Raw genomic sequence first — 18962 nt, 5'->3', positions numbered from 1 at the left:
CACATCTCGCAAATGCAAGTATTTTGGGGGGGATTGCATCCTTCTGGTTCAACACTATTTATATACAATTTTGGAGAGTTCTTTGAAATATATCCTAAACAACCTTCACTTTTTAAAATTCTTCTGGACACTTCCTTACAACTCTTTGCAACATTCCATGTCACCCAAATATCACCTTAATGTAATAACTAATAACAATGCTCCATTATTAATGAATGGCTTTCCCCCATCAAATATTCCAGCAGATTCGTTTGAAGCAGAAATTCGATAACACGGATCATTAATAGTTCACAAGAAAAACATCATAGCAGCTTGAAATTAAGTATAAATGCAATAAGCTGACAAACCAATGTTTCTGAAATTTGCCCAGCATTTAAGAACTTCTCAGTTGCACCATAATAAAAGTTAAACTTTTATATTACTGTAAAAGAAAATTCATTAGCCCCACAAATCTAACATTATTGACCAAATCAAATTATTCATTCCTTTTCAAATTCAACTTGTACATCTTATCTAGCAGAATTTAGGGGCCTCAAACAAATGGAATCAAAAGTATTGAAATTGAACAATCACCAGCTAAATTTATTATAATTAAAGCAAACTTGAACAAATTTTTTATTGCATCTCAAACAAAATGCAAAATTTAGGAAGCAAAGCAGTTAAAAGTAAAATATTTAGCTGTACAATGAACATCTATACTAATTCAATAGCAATTATGGTGACAGAGAGCACTAGTCACAGCAATAGCAAATACAATAAATAGCAATTATATGCAAAAATGAGACTTGCACGTGTTGTATCATTAAGTTTGTGGCAAGCTCAACTATACCACATTGGAGAATGTTGCACAGTTGAAAATTAAAACAATTCATAAAAATCTGGGGACTTGCAAACTATTCCACCAGTTTTTTGTTTGTAAGATTTTCAAACAAGTCCTAATCAAAAACCGATAAAGACTAGAGAGTTCTTCACGCTGGCCGCCAATCCAAATAACAAAAAACAATGATGCAATAGAAAAACAAAACAGTTGCACCCTTACTTCAAAGAAACCATCATCCACTTTCTTAGGTTCATGGCCACCAAGTAACTTATATCTCAAAACCTTTGCAGTTTTTACAAAAACTGTCAGCAATATGGAACAAGACATTCCAGAAAATATCAATGCTGCTATGCTCCACATTAAATGCACAGTAGTGCTCCTTTTAGATGATATGAAACGATCTGAACGCCAAAATCTGCTCAAGAGGCAAAAAATGAGTTTTGCATTTTTTTATAAACCTGGGAAGGCATACAACTTCACCAACATGCTTTTTTGGAGAAAAATTAACATTTATTACAAAAGAGTTGTGCCAAAAGAAAGAAAAGCAGAGATTATCTTTTTTGGCTATGTAGAAAGAAAAAGGTTAATAAAGAGTGAAGAAATCAAATGCAAAATTCTCTGAGCTCAAGCAGACTGCTTATTCTAATTTGACAAACAAATGGCAAGTGATCTGTAAGAATAATGAAATTCTAGGAGATAATGCCAACACATGAGAATAAAATAGCATTCTTTAAGAATGCAACACTTCATGTAGAAGATCTGGACAAAATTGTTTAAATTCAAATAACCATAAAAGAGGATGCCAACCATCCGACAAGGATCCTGTGCATTGTATCACAGAAATATAGGATGATTGCTTTTTCCACGAGTTTCATTTAAATGGGGTGAAAGTAACATAGCATGATGAATTTTCTCTCAAGAAGGTTATTGTAAAATAGATTTTGATGGATTAGTGAAATGAACCCACAGCCCTGCCGGGAGGGAAGGTAACATAGGAAACTAGGAGAGGAAGATTTTGAGTTGCTATTTCATGGATCTTGGCCACAACACTAATGTAGCACAAGAACAAGCCTTTGCCAAAAATCTAATATTGCAGTTGAAGTTAAAAAATCCTGGAGCTTCAGACACTAGAGAGTCAAATTTCTTGAGTGATGTCATATATAAACAAGTCGCCTTTTCATTGAAGTTTTTGATTAAGTTACAAAATCATGCTGAAAAGAAAAACTTGCCAGTAATAATGTGGTGCATTTGTGGCTTTTGTTTTCCTCTCTTACCTCCCCACCATCACAAATTGGCCAGGTTCAAATATTTCTGAGTCAAGAAAGTTGAATAAAACTTCATGGAGTATGTCAGTTTAGTGTTTACCAAACAAACTTCGTAAAGTATGCATCCCTCACTTGGAATAATATATATCAGCTAACTGAAGGTGAAAGATTAAATGTTGCAAGGGCTGGTGGTTTGTCACATGATACTCCAAAGTGCATTCCCCACTAGAAATACCACAGAAAAGCTAGGTGATTAAGTTGGGAGAAGCAGAAAAGACGAGGCAGTTTGATATTTTGCATTGTCCTTCCCTTTTCTATTTTTCTGTCTCTCATCCCTATAACTGGCTAAGAAAGCAGAAATCCAAGGTCACTTTAGCAAGTTTAAAGCACATCTTAGAGCCCAATATTTCACTAAAAATAATCAAAATTTGGTAAGTCGTAAAATCCAGTAAAGAAGCAAAGGATTGAGAAACTGAAAACAATTGAAAAATATTTGTCCAAGGAATGAACGTTGGCACAATGGCAAACTTACCAGGGGTTTTTCTCTTTCCCACTATACCTCTTCGCTTATACTTTCCCATTTTTCACTTTCCAAATTTTACTTAGTTAAAATTTAAAAATTACCAACAGAGAAACCGGGACCACTTGTCATGCAAGAACTAGAAGAAAAAAACACAGATCTGCTATCCCACTATCACATGGAAACCAAGATGAATTGATTACCTTCCAACCCCTCATCTACCACCATAAATGCTCCTCAATATATATTACAAGACAGACATCTCCATCTGTATTTGTCCTCCCCTTGACTGAAAACCCTCTACAATCCTTCTTGTACTCATCCTCATAATGGCATCCTCATGATGAATTTATCATCAGTTTTCTTTGTTCTCCTGAAAACCTACATTTTAAAGCAAGCTTTCATGAAGTAAAAGTTTCAAGGATTGAATCTAGGCTCTCTTTTGGCATCAGAATTGAAAGAAAAATCAGATAATGGTAGGCCAGACCAATCAAAAAGAGTTCTAAAAATGCATGTACCAACATGAAGGCAACAAGTCCTAGCACAATCTCTAGACTTTAGGCTTGTTCAAGGCAGCTTCTTTCCTGCTATCGTCTCCTAGCCCAGTGCTTGCTTTTGCAGCCACATACTGTTACGATCCAGAAGTCAAGGAGGTTTGCATTCTCAAGACAGGCAATTCCCCACCTTAGTGTTTACTTTCTAAAAGACTTGATACAAATCTCATTTCTCAAGGAAGCTGTAGAAATGTCAAGTGCATCCGCCCTATTGGGATGCAATCCCCATAAAAATGGTGATTATTTAAATGACAATTGGCTCAGCAAGTCAAAGAGGTGCTTTCCCAAGCACCTATACTGCAATGATTTCGTTGAGGTTGTTGAATAAATCATCACCCTTCTAAATCATATTGCAGTAAATGAATCCTGCCACTTCCATTCATGAATGTTTCTCTTCGTTACATTAGTATTGACAGGAAGGAAAAACATTCTCTATTAATTTAACATTACTAATGCTTTTGTGAACAATTACTGTTAGTCTGAGGTTTGGGAAAAGTTTATGACTTCCCAACTGGCTTATACTTCAAAAGAAATAAACTTAAGCTTGGTTTAACTTTAGGTTATGAAGGCAACTCGAATGTTGGCATGCCATTCTTCAATTTCCGCCTTAGTTGCAATTGCAGGCAAGCAGAGACACATCAAGTGGGTTGGTAATGCTTTCAATTTTGTACTTCCAGAGAATTAAAAGGCGATTTCACAAAAAATAATTTCTGACCATGGGATCAAGATTTCTGCAATTAAAATGGAAGATTAAATTTCAAATACTTTCTTGCATTGGAGTTTTTGGTTTCAACAGATGCCCATACTGGTTTCAACATTTGTTTGAAGTTTACCAGCTTCTCACTGTCAGGCGAAAATCTAGGGCACATTTCTCCATTTAAATTAGATTCTAAGAAGAATTTAGCAGCTGCAAAGGAATCGGCAGCAGAGGTCTGTAAATATAATCTAAACATTTATCAAGCCCACTCTTGCTATAGTCGAAGGTAAAAAAATACAAGAGACTTGTGGGAATGTTCATGTACATGTTGCATATCTTAAGGATTTTTGGGCAACTGTGTTGATGAAAATGAAGTGAGAAAAAGAGATTTGAAAGGATGAAAGTTGCCAAAGACCTCTCAATTCAAATTCTTCATCTTGGATTGAAGTTTGTAAAGCTCGGTAACAAACTGAAGCATTTCATTAACCTGAACCCAGAACATCCATTCTCCCACAAGTTAACTCACTGTTGACAGAAAAGACTTTTGAACCATAAGATTGGGCCTTGACCAATGGTGAGATTAAGCAAAGGCTAAAGACCAATGAAGTAATTGGAATTAATAGAGGGCTTGATCTTTAAAGACAGATAGGTCAGATCAAGTGAAGTCAATTAGATGGTAGAGAGAGCCCGTCACACATTAAATTGGCGGATTACAGCATAAGGCCTTTGCAGATCTGAATAAACACTGGTATTGCTTAGTCGAAAGCTTTCAGTGACAGATAGAATGGTAATCAAGCACATTATTAGCTAAGGGCCAAAAGGAACATAGAATCATTATATTTTCAATGGCCACTTGGGGAAACTATTGAAAACAAGTTTTAAGGCCAAAAAGGATGTAATACCATTCAATGAAACTTGATCAATGGTAAATGACAAAAAGGCCTTATAAAAGATAATCATAAAGATGTTGTTAGGCCAAATGAAAGAACATTTGGGCATGGCCTCAAATATGTTTTGTCATTTTTGGTATATCAAAGAAAGCCCAATAGGCCTCCTTCAAAACCTTCATCCTTCTCATTATTGGAAGAGAAGAAGACCATGAAATATCCTTTGGCCATCACAGTCTGTCATGAAATACAAAGGTTCTCATAGTCTGTCATGAAATACATAGGTTCCTACTGTGAACTGTTGTGACCTTTTTTTCACACATTGCCCCATTGCAAATGGGGACCCCCAGTTTTTTTGCTTTTTAGGGTTTTAAGCTGCCAATCTTTGCAAGTATAGAGTTAGGGGTATTCAAAGGGTTTTTTCTATAGTCTTTAGGTCAATTGGACCAATTATGATCAAATGAGCATTTTGACATCTCAAAAGTGTTAAAGCAAACCTGAAGGACGAAAAACACAACTGCTTAGGGCCAGTTCTGACAACTTCCTATTTTTGTGGAATTCTGCTTTTTTACTTTTTGCTTTTTCATTTTTGGCGCTTTAGGACCAATCAGGGAAGCAGCTTTTTTGCCTACTTTTTTGCTTTTTGCTTTTTGCTTTTTCAGGTTTTTTGAAAGTTGACCTAGGATTGGGTCACTCAGGTCATTGCAGTGAGGTTCCTGTCTTCGAAATGAAAAGTTTGTATCTCCACAGTAGAAAAGCAAGAGAAAAATCTCTACACAAGGCGTTGATCCAAGAAGTTCTAGATGAACGTGACAATGAACAAAAATTTCACTAAGTATTTATGGCAAAGATGAAAGTCATGGAAAATGCAACATCCTGAGGCATGGTGAACTCCTCCCATCGTGGAAAATGCAACGTCCTAAGACATGGTGAACTCCTCCCATCATGGAGAAAGCAACGTCTTGAGACATCATGAAGTCCGCCATGCCTAAAATGAAATGTCTTGTGCCATGGCAAACTCCATCCAAGGAGAAGTTGAGAATGACTTGCCAATACATGAACTCCACCCAAGGAAAAGTTAAGAATGGCTTGCCGACACATGAACTCCGCCTTGACACTTAGCCAAAATGGCTCAATAGCAAGTGAATTCCGCCCAAGGCATCAAGAAGAATGTCCTAGAAGCAAGAGAAGTCCCCCACCATGGAAAAGGGGGTATCTTATGCCATGGCAAACTCTGCCCTACACATAGCAAAAATGGCTTGGTAGCAAGTGTACTCCGCCCAAGGTCAAAGGAAAAATGTCTTGCCAATGCATGAAGTCTGCCTAAGAAAGGTTGGAGATGTCCTAACAGCAAGTAAACTCTGCCCAAACACCAAGAGGAATGTCCTAAGGCATGGTGAAATCCACCTATCACATGAAAGAAATATCTTGGACAATGCCTAAGTCCGCCAACATGGAGAAGGAAGTGTCTTGAGACATGCCAAAGTCTGCCTAAGAAAGGTTAGAAATGGCATGGTAACACATGAACTCTGCCCAGCACTTAGCTAAGATGTCTCAACAACACATGAAGTCCGCCTAGAAAAGGTTAGACATGGCTCAACAACACATGAAATCCGCCAAGACATGAAGAAGAATGTCCTAACCAATGGCCAAGTCCGCCCTAGGTGGATAGGTAAAAAATTTGGCCAAGTATAAAAAAATCAAGGAGAAATTCGCTCAACACTTAAAAAAGAATTTCAACACATGCAAGTTCGCCTAAGAAGAGAGAATCTAGGGAAGATTCCTTGCCAACACATCAGCTTACATGGACAAGATGAAGATAAAATCGGCACTGTATGGAGTGGCACTAAGGAAGAAAGATGGAACATTCTTTTTGGAATCTTCTAGAAGGATCAAGTCGCCATCTCTAGGAGAGAAAAACAAGGAAGGAGAGATGAGAAAGAGACCAAGTTCGTTGAATCCACCAAAAAAAAACATAAAGATGCTAAAGAAGTTCGAACTTCTTAGCCTTATATTCACTTCAACCTTTCATTTCACTTTCATTCCTTTTCAAGTTCAAAATTGAAGAGCTCTTTGTATCAAGTTCAAGAAGAAAGAAAATATTTGAAGAGGAACAAGAAAAAATTTCTAAGTCGAAGAAAGAATTGGTCAAAGGTTTTCATCTTCTTTCAGAAGAAGAGACAGATTTTCCATCAAATTTTGGAGTTAAAAGTACAATTTTCAGTCCAGAATTTGAGCAATAGATTGATTTTGCATCATTTTTCTGTCTCGAAGGCTAATTTTCACAAAATTTTACTAAGTGTTGAGCAGATTCTCTTCATACATAGTCTGATTTTTTCACAGAATTTTAAATTTATGGCAAGCTGAAGGTGAAAAGTTGAGACAAAAGAGTTCGAAATCAGGAATAAAATCTCATTAGACTTATAGAATTCACAAATTGAAAGTAATTTTTTTTTGTGTGTCTTTTTCAAGGGTCTGATGACCACTCAAGGAGGACTTTCAAAAAAAGTTCAAATGAAGTTTGCCAGCAAAGGAACACAGCCAGAATCAAAAATCACTTCAAAATGGAGAAAGGTTGGAAACACCAACATTGGCCATGTTGATTTCAAGGACTTCAAGAGAAGAATGTATGGACATGACGGGTATCTACCTACAACAATTGCTCGAAGGATGATGAGAAATGGTATTGTCTAGGAAGCTGGATTTCCACCAGCAATAGAGTGTAGTGAATTAATTGTAGAATGTGCCATATACTACAATGCCCAGGACAAGCAGATTGTTGCACCTGATGGAAGAGTATTGGCATATCTTGAGGAACTTGCCATCCAAGAAGCATTCGGGATTCCCAACTACCATACAACCACATTCAAAACCAAAGAAGAAACCGGAGGACTCTACGAAGAACAAATTGAACCTTGTGGAACAACTATCAACAAATTATAGCTAGAGAAATCAAGGCCTACTTACAAAAAGATGCCAAAGAAACTTCTTCACCCAGATTTTAAAGATGATTATGGGGATATTATCTTGCTACTCAATAGAGTAATGGGCAACCCTCAAGGCACACCATTTGAAACCTAGATGTATTATTTCATTGATGAAATTACTATAGGAGTTAAAATGTTCAATTGGGCAAGGATAATCAATAATGCTATAGATGAACAATTGAAAATTTTGGAAAGAACAAGGTCTTTCTACATGAATTCTTATATTACTCACCTACTTGCAAGAAATTAAAAATACACGGGATTAATTTGTAGAGGTATAGTGGGAAATGGTGAAAATGAAATCAAGGCATATGATTGTTACCCACAACTGCAGCTTCATGAGAAGTCACATTTCAAGCAAGTAAATGATGCAACCTTGAAGTATATTACTTGAATATTGCAAGGAGGAACTCATCAAAGGTTAACTCAAAAAACCAAAGTCTTAATGAGCAGATTTGGATCCTGGTTTATTCAGTATCCAAGATTCACATATTTGAAAGTTCAGGGATTTACTGGATGTCCTGTAATTTATCCCACCAACAAAATGATAATGCTTGAAGTTTTGAGACAATAAGAGACATATGAAGGCTTCCAGAGAGCAAAACACAAGACTGGAATTTATTTTCCTTTTTTTATTAGAAAATTGTTAGAATCCCGTTCGATAGCACAAGCAGCTAAAGGCATAAGGATAGGGATGCAGTGGTATCCGTTCATCGTCTATCGATCCAGAGCTAATTTTGATCCTCATAATCATATTGGATTAGTAAATGGAGAAAAATACAAACACGGGATGGATCTTGAAGACTTTTGGACCAATGCACCAAATGACTTTGACATTAGAAAGAGAATGTGGTCAAGATTACCTGTGAATTTGATCAGGACAACTAAACTTTTCCGTGTGCCTGACCCGTTAGAAGATGATGGAGAATACACCCAACCAAGATATGATGAGAACAAACCACTTTCCACAATGAGATGGTCTAAAATCTTGAGTTGGCAGATTTGGCCACCCTAATGAGGCTAGTTGTTAAATATACACAATGGTGGGTTGATCAACATGTCCAAGGGTTGAAACGAAGAAATATGACTCTTACTTACAATTAGATGGGCCTTATGGAGTCATATTCTTCCAATAATGATGAAGCATCCCAAAGCGTTGAGCCACCAGAAAGTATAAAATTATAAATTCAAGGAAGAGAAAAGAAATAGCTGAGAGTTCTACAAAATCAAAAGGAAAGAGAATTGTAAATGAAGAAGTTGCTGGAAAGAAGCAAAAATCAGGTCAACCTCATTCCTCCATTAGTGCCACATCCAGAAATAAAAATCCCTTCCCAAATTCATTAAGAAAGAAATGTAAAATCAATTCAACAGAGGAGGTTCAAGAGCAGCCATCCACTTCAGATACAAAGAGAATAGAATTAGAAAATGATCGAATGGATATCCTAGATGGAGGATTTCAGGAGGGAATAATTTCCGCTCTTCGAAGAGTTGAAGATAATCCAAGTGATGAGAACAATCAAGAAGATGGAGGAATTGAGCAGTCCACAATTCCTGATTGGTTAAAAGAGAGGATGAAAGTAAAGGCACTTGTGGAAATTCAACAAGAAGATGACACAACAAATTTCCTGGCCAGATTAGGAAAGGTTCCAATAAAGAAAACGGCCAAAAAATATTCCTTGATCCAAAGAGACGATGCAGGAATGCGTTCAATTCAAGTGGTTGTGCCAAAATTTGATAAGGCAAAAGAAGATATTACTCCCGGAGAGTATGAAATAACAACTATCAACTTGGGCCCAACTACTAATAAGTAGGAAGTCCAAGAACTGGATAATTCAGTCATGACAATTAAGAAAAGATTGCATAAAGAAATAGGAAAGAAAGAGGAACTTAAAAAAGAAAATGAGCAGCTAAGGAATTATATCCAGCACTTGACCAATCCTATTGCTCAAGGAGATGCAGTGATTCCCCCACCTTTGTCTCTTCCACAAGAAACAGTTGAAGATTTTGAAGAAATGAAGGTGACAACTAAAGAAGCTAAGGAATGGATGGCAGACATTAATAATGAAGTTGTCACGTTCGTAGAGGAATTGATATTGGCACATGGGCAAACTTCTTCATTGCTATCGAGAGTTCAAGATAAGGCAGAAATGTGGGATGATCTTCAAAATATTCAAGACAAAATAATCCCATGTTTGAAGGTGTTGAAAAGACCAAACAGGAATTAATAGATGTACAAGTAATTGCAGCCGGGAATATCTACAATTTCAACACATGGTATTGGGCATTGACAGCAAGAAATGAAATTTTGGAGAAGGTAAAGGTTGATGGTGTCAAAATTGAAGATTTGATTAAAGAAATTCAAAATAAGATTTTCCTTGTGGTCGTTGATGTGCTTGGAAAGGAAGCGATTCAAGAAAAAGAAATGAACGTGGAAAATTTGAAGATCAAAGCTCAAAAGAAATTTTTCACTTTCACAGGATCGATCCTTAAGCAAAATGTGACTAAGGCAGCCACCTTCTTTTCCATCAAGAATGCCTTTAAGAAACAAGAATTGGAGTGGGAGAATGCTTTTTCCACCTATGCTAACAACTTGGATGTGATCGAATTCAAGATAAACATGCTGCCACATGTCACGATGGAAGAGGTTAATCCTCGTGTTCAGGTTCATCGAATATGCCACCACAAAAAAGGGATAAGAATGTATTCTTCTAGAAGAAAGCTCCATGTGCCAGATCTCTTTCTTTTGTTTGTTCTTATTGGATAACTCTTGTAAACCCTATTCAGGGTGTATGTGTTTTGATCTCGGTCGTTGATCTCTGTTTGATCTGGGCCTTTCGTTCATTTTCAAACCTCTATATAAAACCCTCTTCTCTCATTTGTATGGGAGAGATTGGTGAAATTGTTGCTTAAGATTACTGAGATAATAAAGTTGATTTGCATTGCTTTGAATCTCTATGTTATCTTGTGGTTGCATGGTTTGATATTTTCTTCAATATAAAATAGAATTTTCCTTTATAAAGTTGTTAAATGAATGCAAGATTTGATAGTATTGTTTGGTGAAATCATTGCTCATACTTTTGATGAACATATGATTTTTGTTCATTGTGCAAAGTTAGTCTAAGCGTATTCTGTGGATGGTTAACTTCTACTTTTGAATAACTATTGTTCATTTTGATGGTATTATTCATGGTAAGAAAATTATAAGCACAACCCTTGAAGATTGCACCCACTTTGTTTAGTTGAGTTGGCAAACCAAAGCGTGGTTTAGTTTCATCCAATCACTACAGTCTCTTAAATTCCTAGGAATAGTATAGAATTTCTAAATCCTTTTCTTTTTTACCCTTTTTTGAAATCCAAAATCGAAAGTCTCAAAAATAAAGAGTTTTCATTGTGAATGAAATTCCCAAGTCCCCCTTGGATTACCAACAAACAACACCAAACGAGCTATATCCAACATTAAAGTCACTAGTTCGCAATAAAAACATTGGAATTGCTATATGATCTTCTTTGCAATCTTAGCATATGCAGTGATTTTATTCAAGAGAGGATAGAGTATCTTTTGGGCATCTTTATTCTGTGTTCAGTGTGTCATAAAACACGCACCAACATGAACTTTTTTCACACATCGCCCCATTGCAAATGGGGACCCCCAGTTGTTTTTCGCTTTTAGGGTTTTTGAATTGCCAAATTAGGGGTTTTCAAGAGTTTTTTCTAGGTCCTCAGATCAATTGGACCAATCATGATCAAATGGGCATTTTGACATCACAGATGTGCTTAAACAAGCCAAATGGTGAAAAAAGCAATTGCTTAAGGTCAATTCTGACAACTTCCTATTTTTGTGGAAATCTACTTTTTTGCTTTTTCATTTTTGGCACTTTGGGACCAATAGGGGAAGCAACTTTTTTGCCTTCTTTTTTGTTTTTTGTTTTTTTGCTTTTTTATGCTTTTCTGGAAAATTGACCTCAGATTAGGTCACTCAGGTCATGACAATGAGGTTCTTGTTTTCGAAAGGAAAAGTTTGTATCTCCAAGATCAAAAACCAAGAAAATTCTCCAAACAAAAAGTTCATCTGAAGGAAGGTGCTAATCCTGAAATTCCAGAATGAACATGCTAGAAATCCATGGTGGTGAGCAAGAAAATTTACTAAGTGTTCAAGCAAGGTAAGAAAATCCTTGTTTGATGGTGAAGTTCTCCCTATCAAGAATAGATCATCCTTAGAAAGACATTAACTCCTACCTAGGAATCAAGGAAATTCCTTGATCAAAGACCAACTCCTACCTAAGAATCAAGGAAATTCCTTGATCAAAGCCCAACTCCTACCTAGGAATCAAGAAAATTCCTTGAACACATGTCAAGTCCGCCCTCTTGCTCAAAGACTTTCCTTAGGAAACTGTGAAGTCCCCCCTCTTGCTTATGGATTTTCCTTAGGAAACTGTGAAGTCCCCCTCTTGCTCATGGATTTTCCTTAGAAAAGTGTCAAGTCTGCCTTGCCTCATAGAAAAGTTCCTTGTGCTATAGCAAAGTCCGCCGAACACTTATCAAGGAAATTCCTTGTCCTAACACCAAGTCCGCCCAAAGAGAGAGAAAGAATTTGGCTAAGTGTAGCAGCATAAAAAAAAAAGAGTTTCCAATCAAGAGGAAAGTCTGCCCTCCCAAGGCACAAAATTCCTGAACCAAAATGAAGTCCACCTAGGAGAAGGTAACAAAATTCCTCAACTAGCGTGAAGTCGGCCTAGGAGAAGGTAACAAAATTCCTTGTAAATGATAAAGTCTGCTCCAACATAGTCAAAATTCCTTGACCCCACATCAAGTTCGCCCAAAAATAGAGAATGTAGGGAAGATTCCTTGCCAACACACCAACCTACATGGAAGAAAATTGGCTAAGCCAATTATGAAACTACGCTAAGGAAGATGAAGTGAATATTCTTTGGAATATTCTAGAAGGATAAAGTTGCCATTTTTAAGAGAGAAAAACAACAAGTTCATCGAATCTACAAAAAAACAAAAGGATGCTAAAAAGTTTGAACTCCTAAGCCTTATATTAACTCGACTTGGCATATCATTTTGCTTACACTTCTTCTAAGTTCGAAATTGAAGAGCTTTCTCTCTAACTTCAAGAAGAAAGAAGGCATTTGAAGAGCAACAACAAGAGAATTCCTTGATTTTGTGAAGGAATCAGATCAACTTCTTGAAGGATTTCATCTTCTTTCAGAAATAAAGACAGATTTTCCATCAATTTTCAAAGTTAAAAGTATAATTCTCAGTCCAAAATTTGAGCCGTGGACTGATTTTTTTCCATCAATTTTCTGTTTTCCAAGGCTGATTTTCACAAATTTTACAAGTGTTGAACAGATTCTTTTCATTCATAGTCTGATTTCTTCATAAATTTCAAATTTATGACAGGCTGAAGGTAAAAAGTTGAGACAACAAAGTTTGAAATCAGGAATGAAAATCTCATCAGACATAGAATTCACATGTTGAAAGAAATGATAATTTAATTTCTCTGTCTATTTCAGGCAATAGATGAGCACTCAAGGAGGACTTTCAAGGAAAGTTCAAATGAAGTTTGCCAGCAAGGGAGCACAGCCAAAATCTAAAATCACTTCGAAGTGGACGAAGGTTGGAGACACCAACCTTGGTCATGTTGACTTCAAGGACTTCAAGAAAAGAATGTACGGACAAGACGGGTGCCTAACTACAGCAATCGCTCGGAGGATGATGAGAAACGGTATAGTTTAAGCAGCTGGATTTCCACCAGTCAGTGCAATGAATTAATTGTAGAATGTGCCAAACACTACAATGCCCAAGAAAGGCAGATTGTGGCATCTGATGGAAGAATATTGGCCTACCTTGAAGAAGTTGTCGTCAAAGAAGCATTCGGGATTCCTAACTACCATGCAACCATGTTCAAAACCAAAGAAGAAATTACAAGGCTTTATCAAGCACAACTTGAACCTTGTGCAACAAATATCAACAAGCTATGGTTGGAGAAACAAAGGTCTCACCACAACAAGATGCCAAAGAAACTTCTTCGTACAGATTTTAAAGAGGACCATGGCGATATCATCTTGCTACTCAAAAGAGTCATAGGCAGCCCTCAAGGTGCACCATTTAAAACCTGGATGCATTATTTCATTGATGAAATCAATACCAGTGTTAAGATGATCAATTGGGCGGGAATAATCAGTGATACTATAGATGAACTAAGAAACTTGGAAGAACAAAATCTTTCTATATGGGTTCTTATGTTATTTACCTACTTGCCAGAAGTTATAAGTATAGAGGATTAATTTGTACAGGCATAGTGGGTAATGGTGAAAATGAAATCAATGTACATGATTGCTACCCACGATTGCAGTTTCAAGAGAAATCTCATTTCAAGCGAATGAACGATGCATTTATGATGTACATCACCAAAATATTACAAGGAGGAACTCATCAAAGACTGACACAAGAAGCTAAGGATTTGATAAGCAGGTTTGGATCCTTGTTTATTCAATATTCAAGATTCACATACTTGAGAATTCAGGGATTTACTGGATGTCTTTATAGACTTCCAATTTATCCCACCAACATAATGATGTTGCTTTAAGTCTTGAGACAGCTAGAGATATATGAAAGCTTCCAGAGAGGAAAACACAAGGCTGGAATTTCTTTTCCATTTTTTATTGGAAAATTGCTAGTCTTGTTCAACAGCACAAGCAGCTAAAAATGCAAGGATAAAGATGCAATGGTATTCATTTACCTTCTACCAATCCAGAGCCAACTTCAATCCTCTTATTTATATTGGATCGGTAAATGGAGAAAGGTACAAACACAGGATTGATCTTGAAGACTTTTGGGCTAATGCAACTGATGAATTTGATATTAGCAAAATAATGTGGTCAAGATTACCTATGAATTTGATCAGGACAACCAAACTTTTCCGTGTGCTTGACCAATTAGAAGATCATGGAGAACACACACAACCACAATAGGATGAAGACAAACCTCTTTCTGCAATAAGATGGTCTAATCCTGAACTCGCAAATTTGGCCATCCTAATGAGGCCAGTTGTTAAATATACAGAATGGTGGGTAGATCAACAAATCCAAGGGCAAAGAAAGAAATATAACTCTTTACTTACAATTTGATGGGCATTATAGAATCATATTCTTCCAATAATGATGAACCAACTCAAAATGTCAAGCCACTAGAAAGTATAAGATCAAGGAAGAGAAAGGAAACAACTGAAGGTTCTACAAAGGCAAAAGGAAAGAAAATTTCAAATGAAGGAGCTGTTGGAAAGAAGCAAAAGTCAAGTCAAGCTCATTCCTCTATCAGCGCCTCATCTAGAAATTTAAACAATTTATCAATTCATGAAGACGAACCACTAGATGAAATGGAAATCCCTCCCCCAATCCGTGAAGAAAGAAATGTGGAATCTATTCAACAGAAAGTTCAAAAGCAACCATCTGCTTCAAACACGGAAATAATAGAATTTGAAAATGATAAGATAGATATCCTGGATGGAGAATTCCACGAGGGAATGATTTCTGCTCTTTGAGGAGCTGAGGATAATCCACATGATGAAAACAATCAAGAGGATGAAGAGATTGAGCAGCCCACAATCCTCGATTGGCTAAAAGAAAGGATGAAACTGAAAGCACCTGTGGAAATTCAACAAGAGGATGATACGGCAGAATTATTGACTAGATTAGAAAAGGTTGCAACAAAGAAAACAGCCAAGAAGCATTCCTTAATCCAAAAGGATGATGCAAGATTTCATTCAATTCAAGTGGTTGTGCCAAGAGTTGAGAAGGCAAAAGAATATATTAATCCCGAAGAGTATGAAATAATGACTATCAACTTAGGCCCAACCACTAAAGAGCAAGAAGTAAGGAGATGCAGCGGCCCCTCCGCCTTTGGCTCTTCCCCAGGAAATAGTTGAAGACTTTGGAGAGATGAGGGTGACAGCTAGAGAAACTAAGGAATGGATGGCAAACATCAATAATGAAGTTATCACGTTCGTGGAAGAATTGATAGTAGCATATGGGCATTCTTCTTCATTATTATCTAGAATTCAAGGCATGGCAAAAATGTGGGAAGATCTTCAAAATATTCAAGATAAAGTAATCCCATACTTGAAGGTGTTGAAAAGAATTCCCAAGCAAGAATTAATAGATGGACAAGTAATTGCAACTGGAGACATCTATGACTTCAATACATGGTATTGGGCAATGATAGCAAGAAATGAAATTTTGGAGAAGGTAAAGGTTGATGATGTCAAAATTGAAGAGCTGATTAAAGAAATTCAAAATAAGATTTTCCTTGTGGCCGTTGATGTGCTTGGAAAGGAAGCAATTCGAGAAAATGAAATGAACATGGAAAATTTGAAGGTCAAAGCTCAAGAGAATTTCTTCACTTTCATAGGACCGATCCTTAAGCAAAATTTGACTAAGGCATCCACCTTTTCCATTAAAGATGCCTTTCTGAAACAGAAATTAGATTGGGAGAATGCTTTTGCCACCTATGTTGATGACTTGGACATGATTGAATTCAAGATAAACATGCTGCCACATGTCACAATGGAAGAGGTTAATCCATTTGTGTCCGGGTTCATCAAATATGCTTCCACAGAAAGGGGATTAGGGACACATTCTTCTAGAAGAAAGCTCCATGTGACACGTGTCTTTCATTGTTTTGCTCTTGTTGGATAACTATTGTAAACCCTAATTAGGTTATATGTGTTTTGATCTCAGCCATTGATCTTTGTTTGATCTGGGCCTTTCACTCATTTTAAGACTATATAAACCCCTCTTCTCTCATTTGTATGGGAGAGATTGGTGAAATTGTTTCTTAAGACTATTAAGATAATAAAGTTCATTTGCATTGCTTTGAATCTCTATGTTATCTTATAGTTGCATGGTTTCATATTTTCTTCAACATAGAATAAAATTTGTTTTATGAAAGTCATTAAATGAATGCAAGATTTGATAGTATTGATTGGTGAAATCATTGCTCATACTTTTGACGAATCGATGATTTTTGTTCATTGTGCAAAGTTAGCTTGAGCGTATTTTGTGGATGTTTAACTTCTACCTTCGGATTAGTATTGTTCATTCTGATGGTACTATTCAAGGTATGAAAATTTTAAGCACAACCCTTGACAATTGCACCCACTTTGTTTAGTTGTTTAAGTTGTCAAACCAAAGCGTGGTTTAGTTTCACCCAATCACTATTATCTCTTAAATTCCTAGGAATAGTATATAATCCCCGAATCCTTTTCCTTTTTACCCTTTTTTTCTTCAAATCCAAAATTAAGAGAAAATCCCAAAAATAAAGAATTGTATAGCTGAAAGTCTTCATTGTGAATAAAATTTACAAGTACCCCCCTTGGATTACCAGCAAACATCACCAAACAAGCTATATCCAACATTAAAGTCACTAGTTCGCAGTGTAAACATTGGAATCTCCATATGATCTTCTTTGCAATCTTGGCATACGCAATGATTTAATTCAAGAGAGGATAGAGTGTCTTTTGGGCATTTTTATTCTGTGTTCGGTGTGTCATAAAACACGCACCAACAGTTCCCCACTCTCATTAAACCATTAACAGAGAGTTTTAGTAATGGAGTAAGGACCTGTGAATTAACATATAATGGTTTTCTCCTTGAGACACTGAATTCTTTGCTCAACTTCCTCGAGAGTGAAATGCAGATTAGAAAGGATTTCCATTCTCCTTTGTAGAGTGAAATCTTGGTTTAACAACAGCCCCCTGAGCTGCTGATGCAAGTACTTTAAGAGGTCATTTCAAGAAACTTGGTCATTGCCCTGAGATAGAAGAATAGTGGTATTAAAGATGGGGTGATAGTTGAGGAGGATTCCATGGCCTCCCCTTTTAGGAATGTGTTCCCTTAACACTTGGTAAACGAGACGTGTGCTGAACTAGAAAGTAAGGAAATCAGAATAGAATAGGCTCAATAATCTGATCAAGAAATATCAAAGGACCTATTCTATTTTTTCACAGCTATCCCAGTTCTTATATCTTGTTCAATGGTTACAACATTACATTTAACCTCTAGTTTATGTAGAGGATCGTCAATCATTTTTTTAATGATGATTAGATGTTATACTGTAGATCATCATATGCAGTTCTCCAAAGAGATTTATACTGTGAACAAGAGCCCCAATTCGATGATGTTTGTTCATGTTCTTACAAAACTTATCTATGATCTCACACATATTTATACATCTTGTGTAAGTGTTTTACATATGAAATGCGGATGTCACTGATTACTCAAAATTTTGCACCTTTTTTAGTAAAAGAAAATCAATGATTGTTTGTGTTCCCTCTTCATTAACCACATCCACTGAACTTGATCCTAAAAAGACAACAAAGATTGTTATGCTAAGACAAGTTATCTATTTGTTGAGCATCCTTTTTTATTTGTTTCACAGAGATCTACCCCTCAATGTTGAAAAAGGATTTGTGAGCTGAGCAGATAATTGGAAATGGGAATGCTTTTTATTTATATCCATGGTAGCAGAAAATTAAGAGGAGACAGCGACCTGCACATTGTAGTTTTGGAGTTGTGCACTTTGTCAAACCAAAAAAAGGGATTGATATACTTTTACTAGAAAGTAAAGTGTCGTCCTCAAGAAAATGGATCTTACAAAAGACCATAGCACAGGACCTATAAAAGTTTTCAGGTAGATATCAATTAAGCTTGGCTCTTCCATTACTGTATTAGATTTTCCAATTCTGAGATCCTCAAATGAATTTTTAGGCATGGAAGATTATTTATGAAGAATTGTGTTTGAATTTTGAGGATATCCTATCTGGGTTATTGTTGATACCCAAAATTAGTTTCAAGACAACAGCCTTATGGGAAGTTCATTAAGCAGGGGACCTATTGCGCCTTAATGAACAACCTCCGGGATTTTAGAAGCCGGCTCTTCGTGCGTGGTATGGGAAAGGGAAAGAAGGTTAAACAAGTGAATAAACAAGGCGATACGCCAGTATTTGGAATTCAAACTTTGAAGCACAGTAAATCACACATCCAAATGCATAATTCATAGGCTAACATGTTTCATTAACTATCACATTAATTTTGATTCACTATTGGCATAGTATACTCCAAATAAGATCATAAACTGGAATGAAAGAGTTATATAACATGATTCATTCAGAAGTAATGATATTCAGAATAATAAAAGCTTAAAACAGATGCAAAATTATTTGTTTCTCTT

General features: G+C 36.4%; 1 protein-coding gene across 1 annotated transcript in view; it reads right to left on the bottom strand.

The window, feature by feature from the left end:
- Positions 1–673: 673 nt before the first annotated feature.
- LOC131069532 (uncharacterized) overlaps positions 674–18962 on the bottom strand; it is a 124037-nt gene continuing 105748 nt past the window's right edge. The window contains exon 5 of the mRNA XM_058005008.2: positions 674–1235. Within this exon, the coding sequence (XP_057860991.1) occupies positions 869–1235 (367 nt within the window). The 3' untranslated portion in view covers positions 674–868. The remainder of the gene's footprint in view (positions 1236–18962) is intronic.

This window comes from Cryptomeria japonica, chromosome 2 (assembly GCF_030272615.1).
Source record: "Cryptomeria japonica chromosome 2, Sugi_1.0, whole genome shotgun sequence".
In the NCBI taxonomy this organism is placed as follows: Eukaryota; Viridiplantae; Streptophyta; class Pinopsida; order Cupressales; family Cupressaceae; genus Cryptomeria; species Cryptomeria japonica.
Note: the sequence above shows the minus strand (reverse complement) of the source record. Positions and strands in the feature narration are given on the sequence as shown.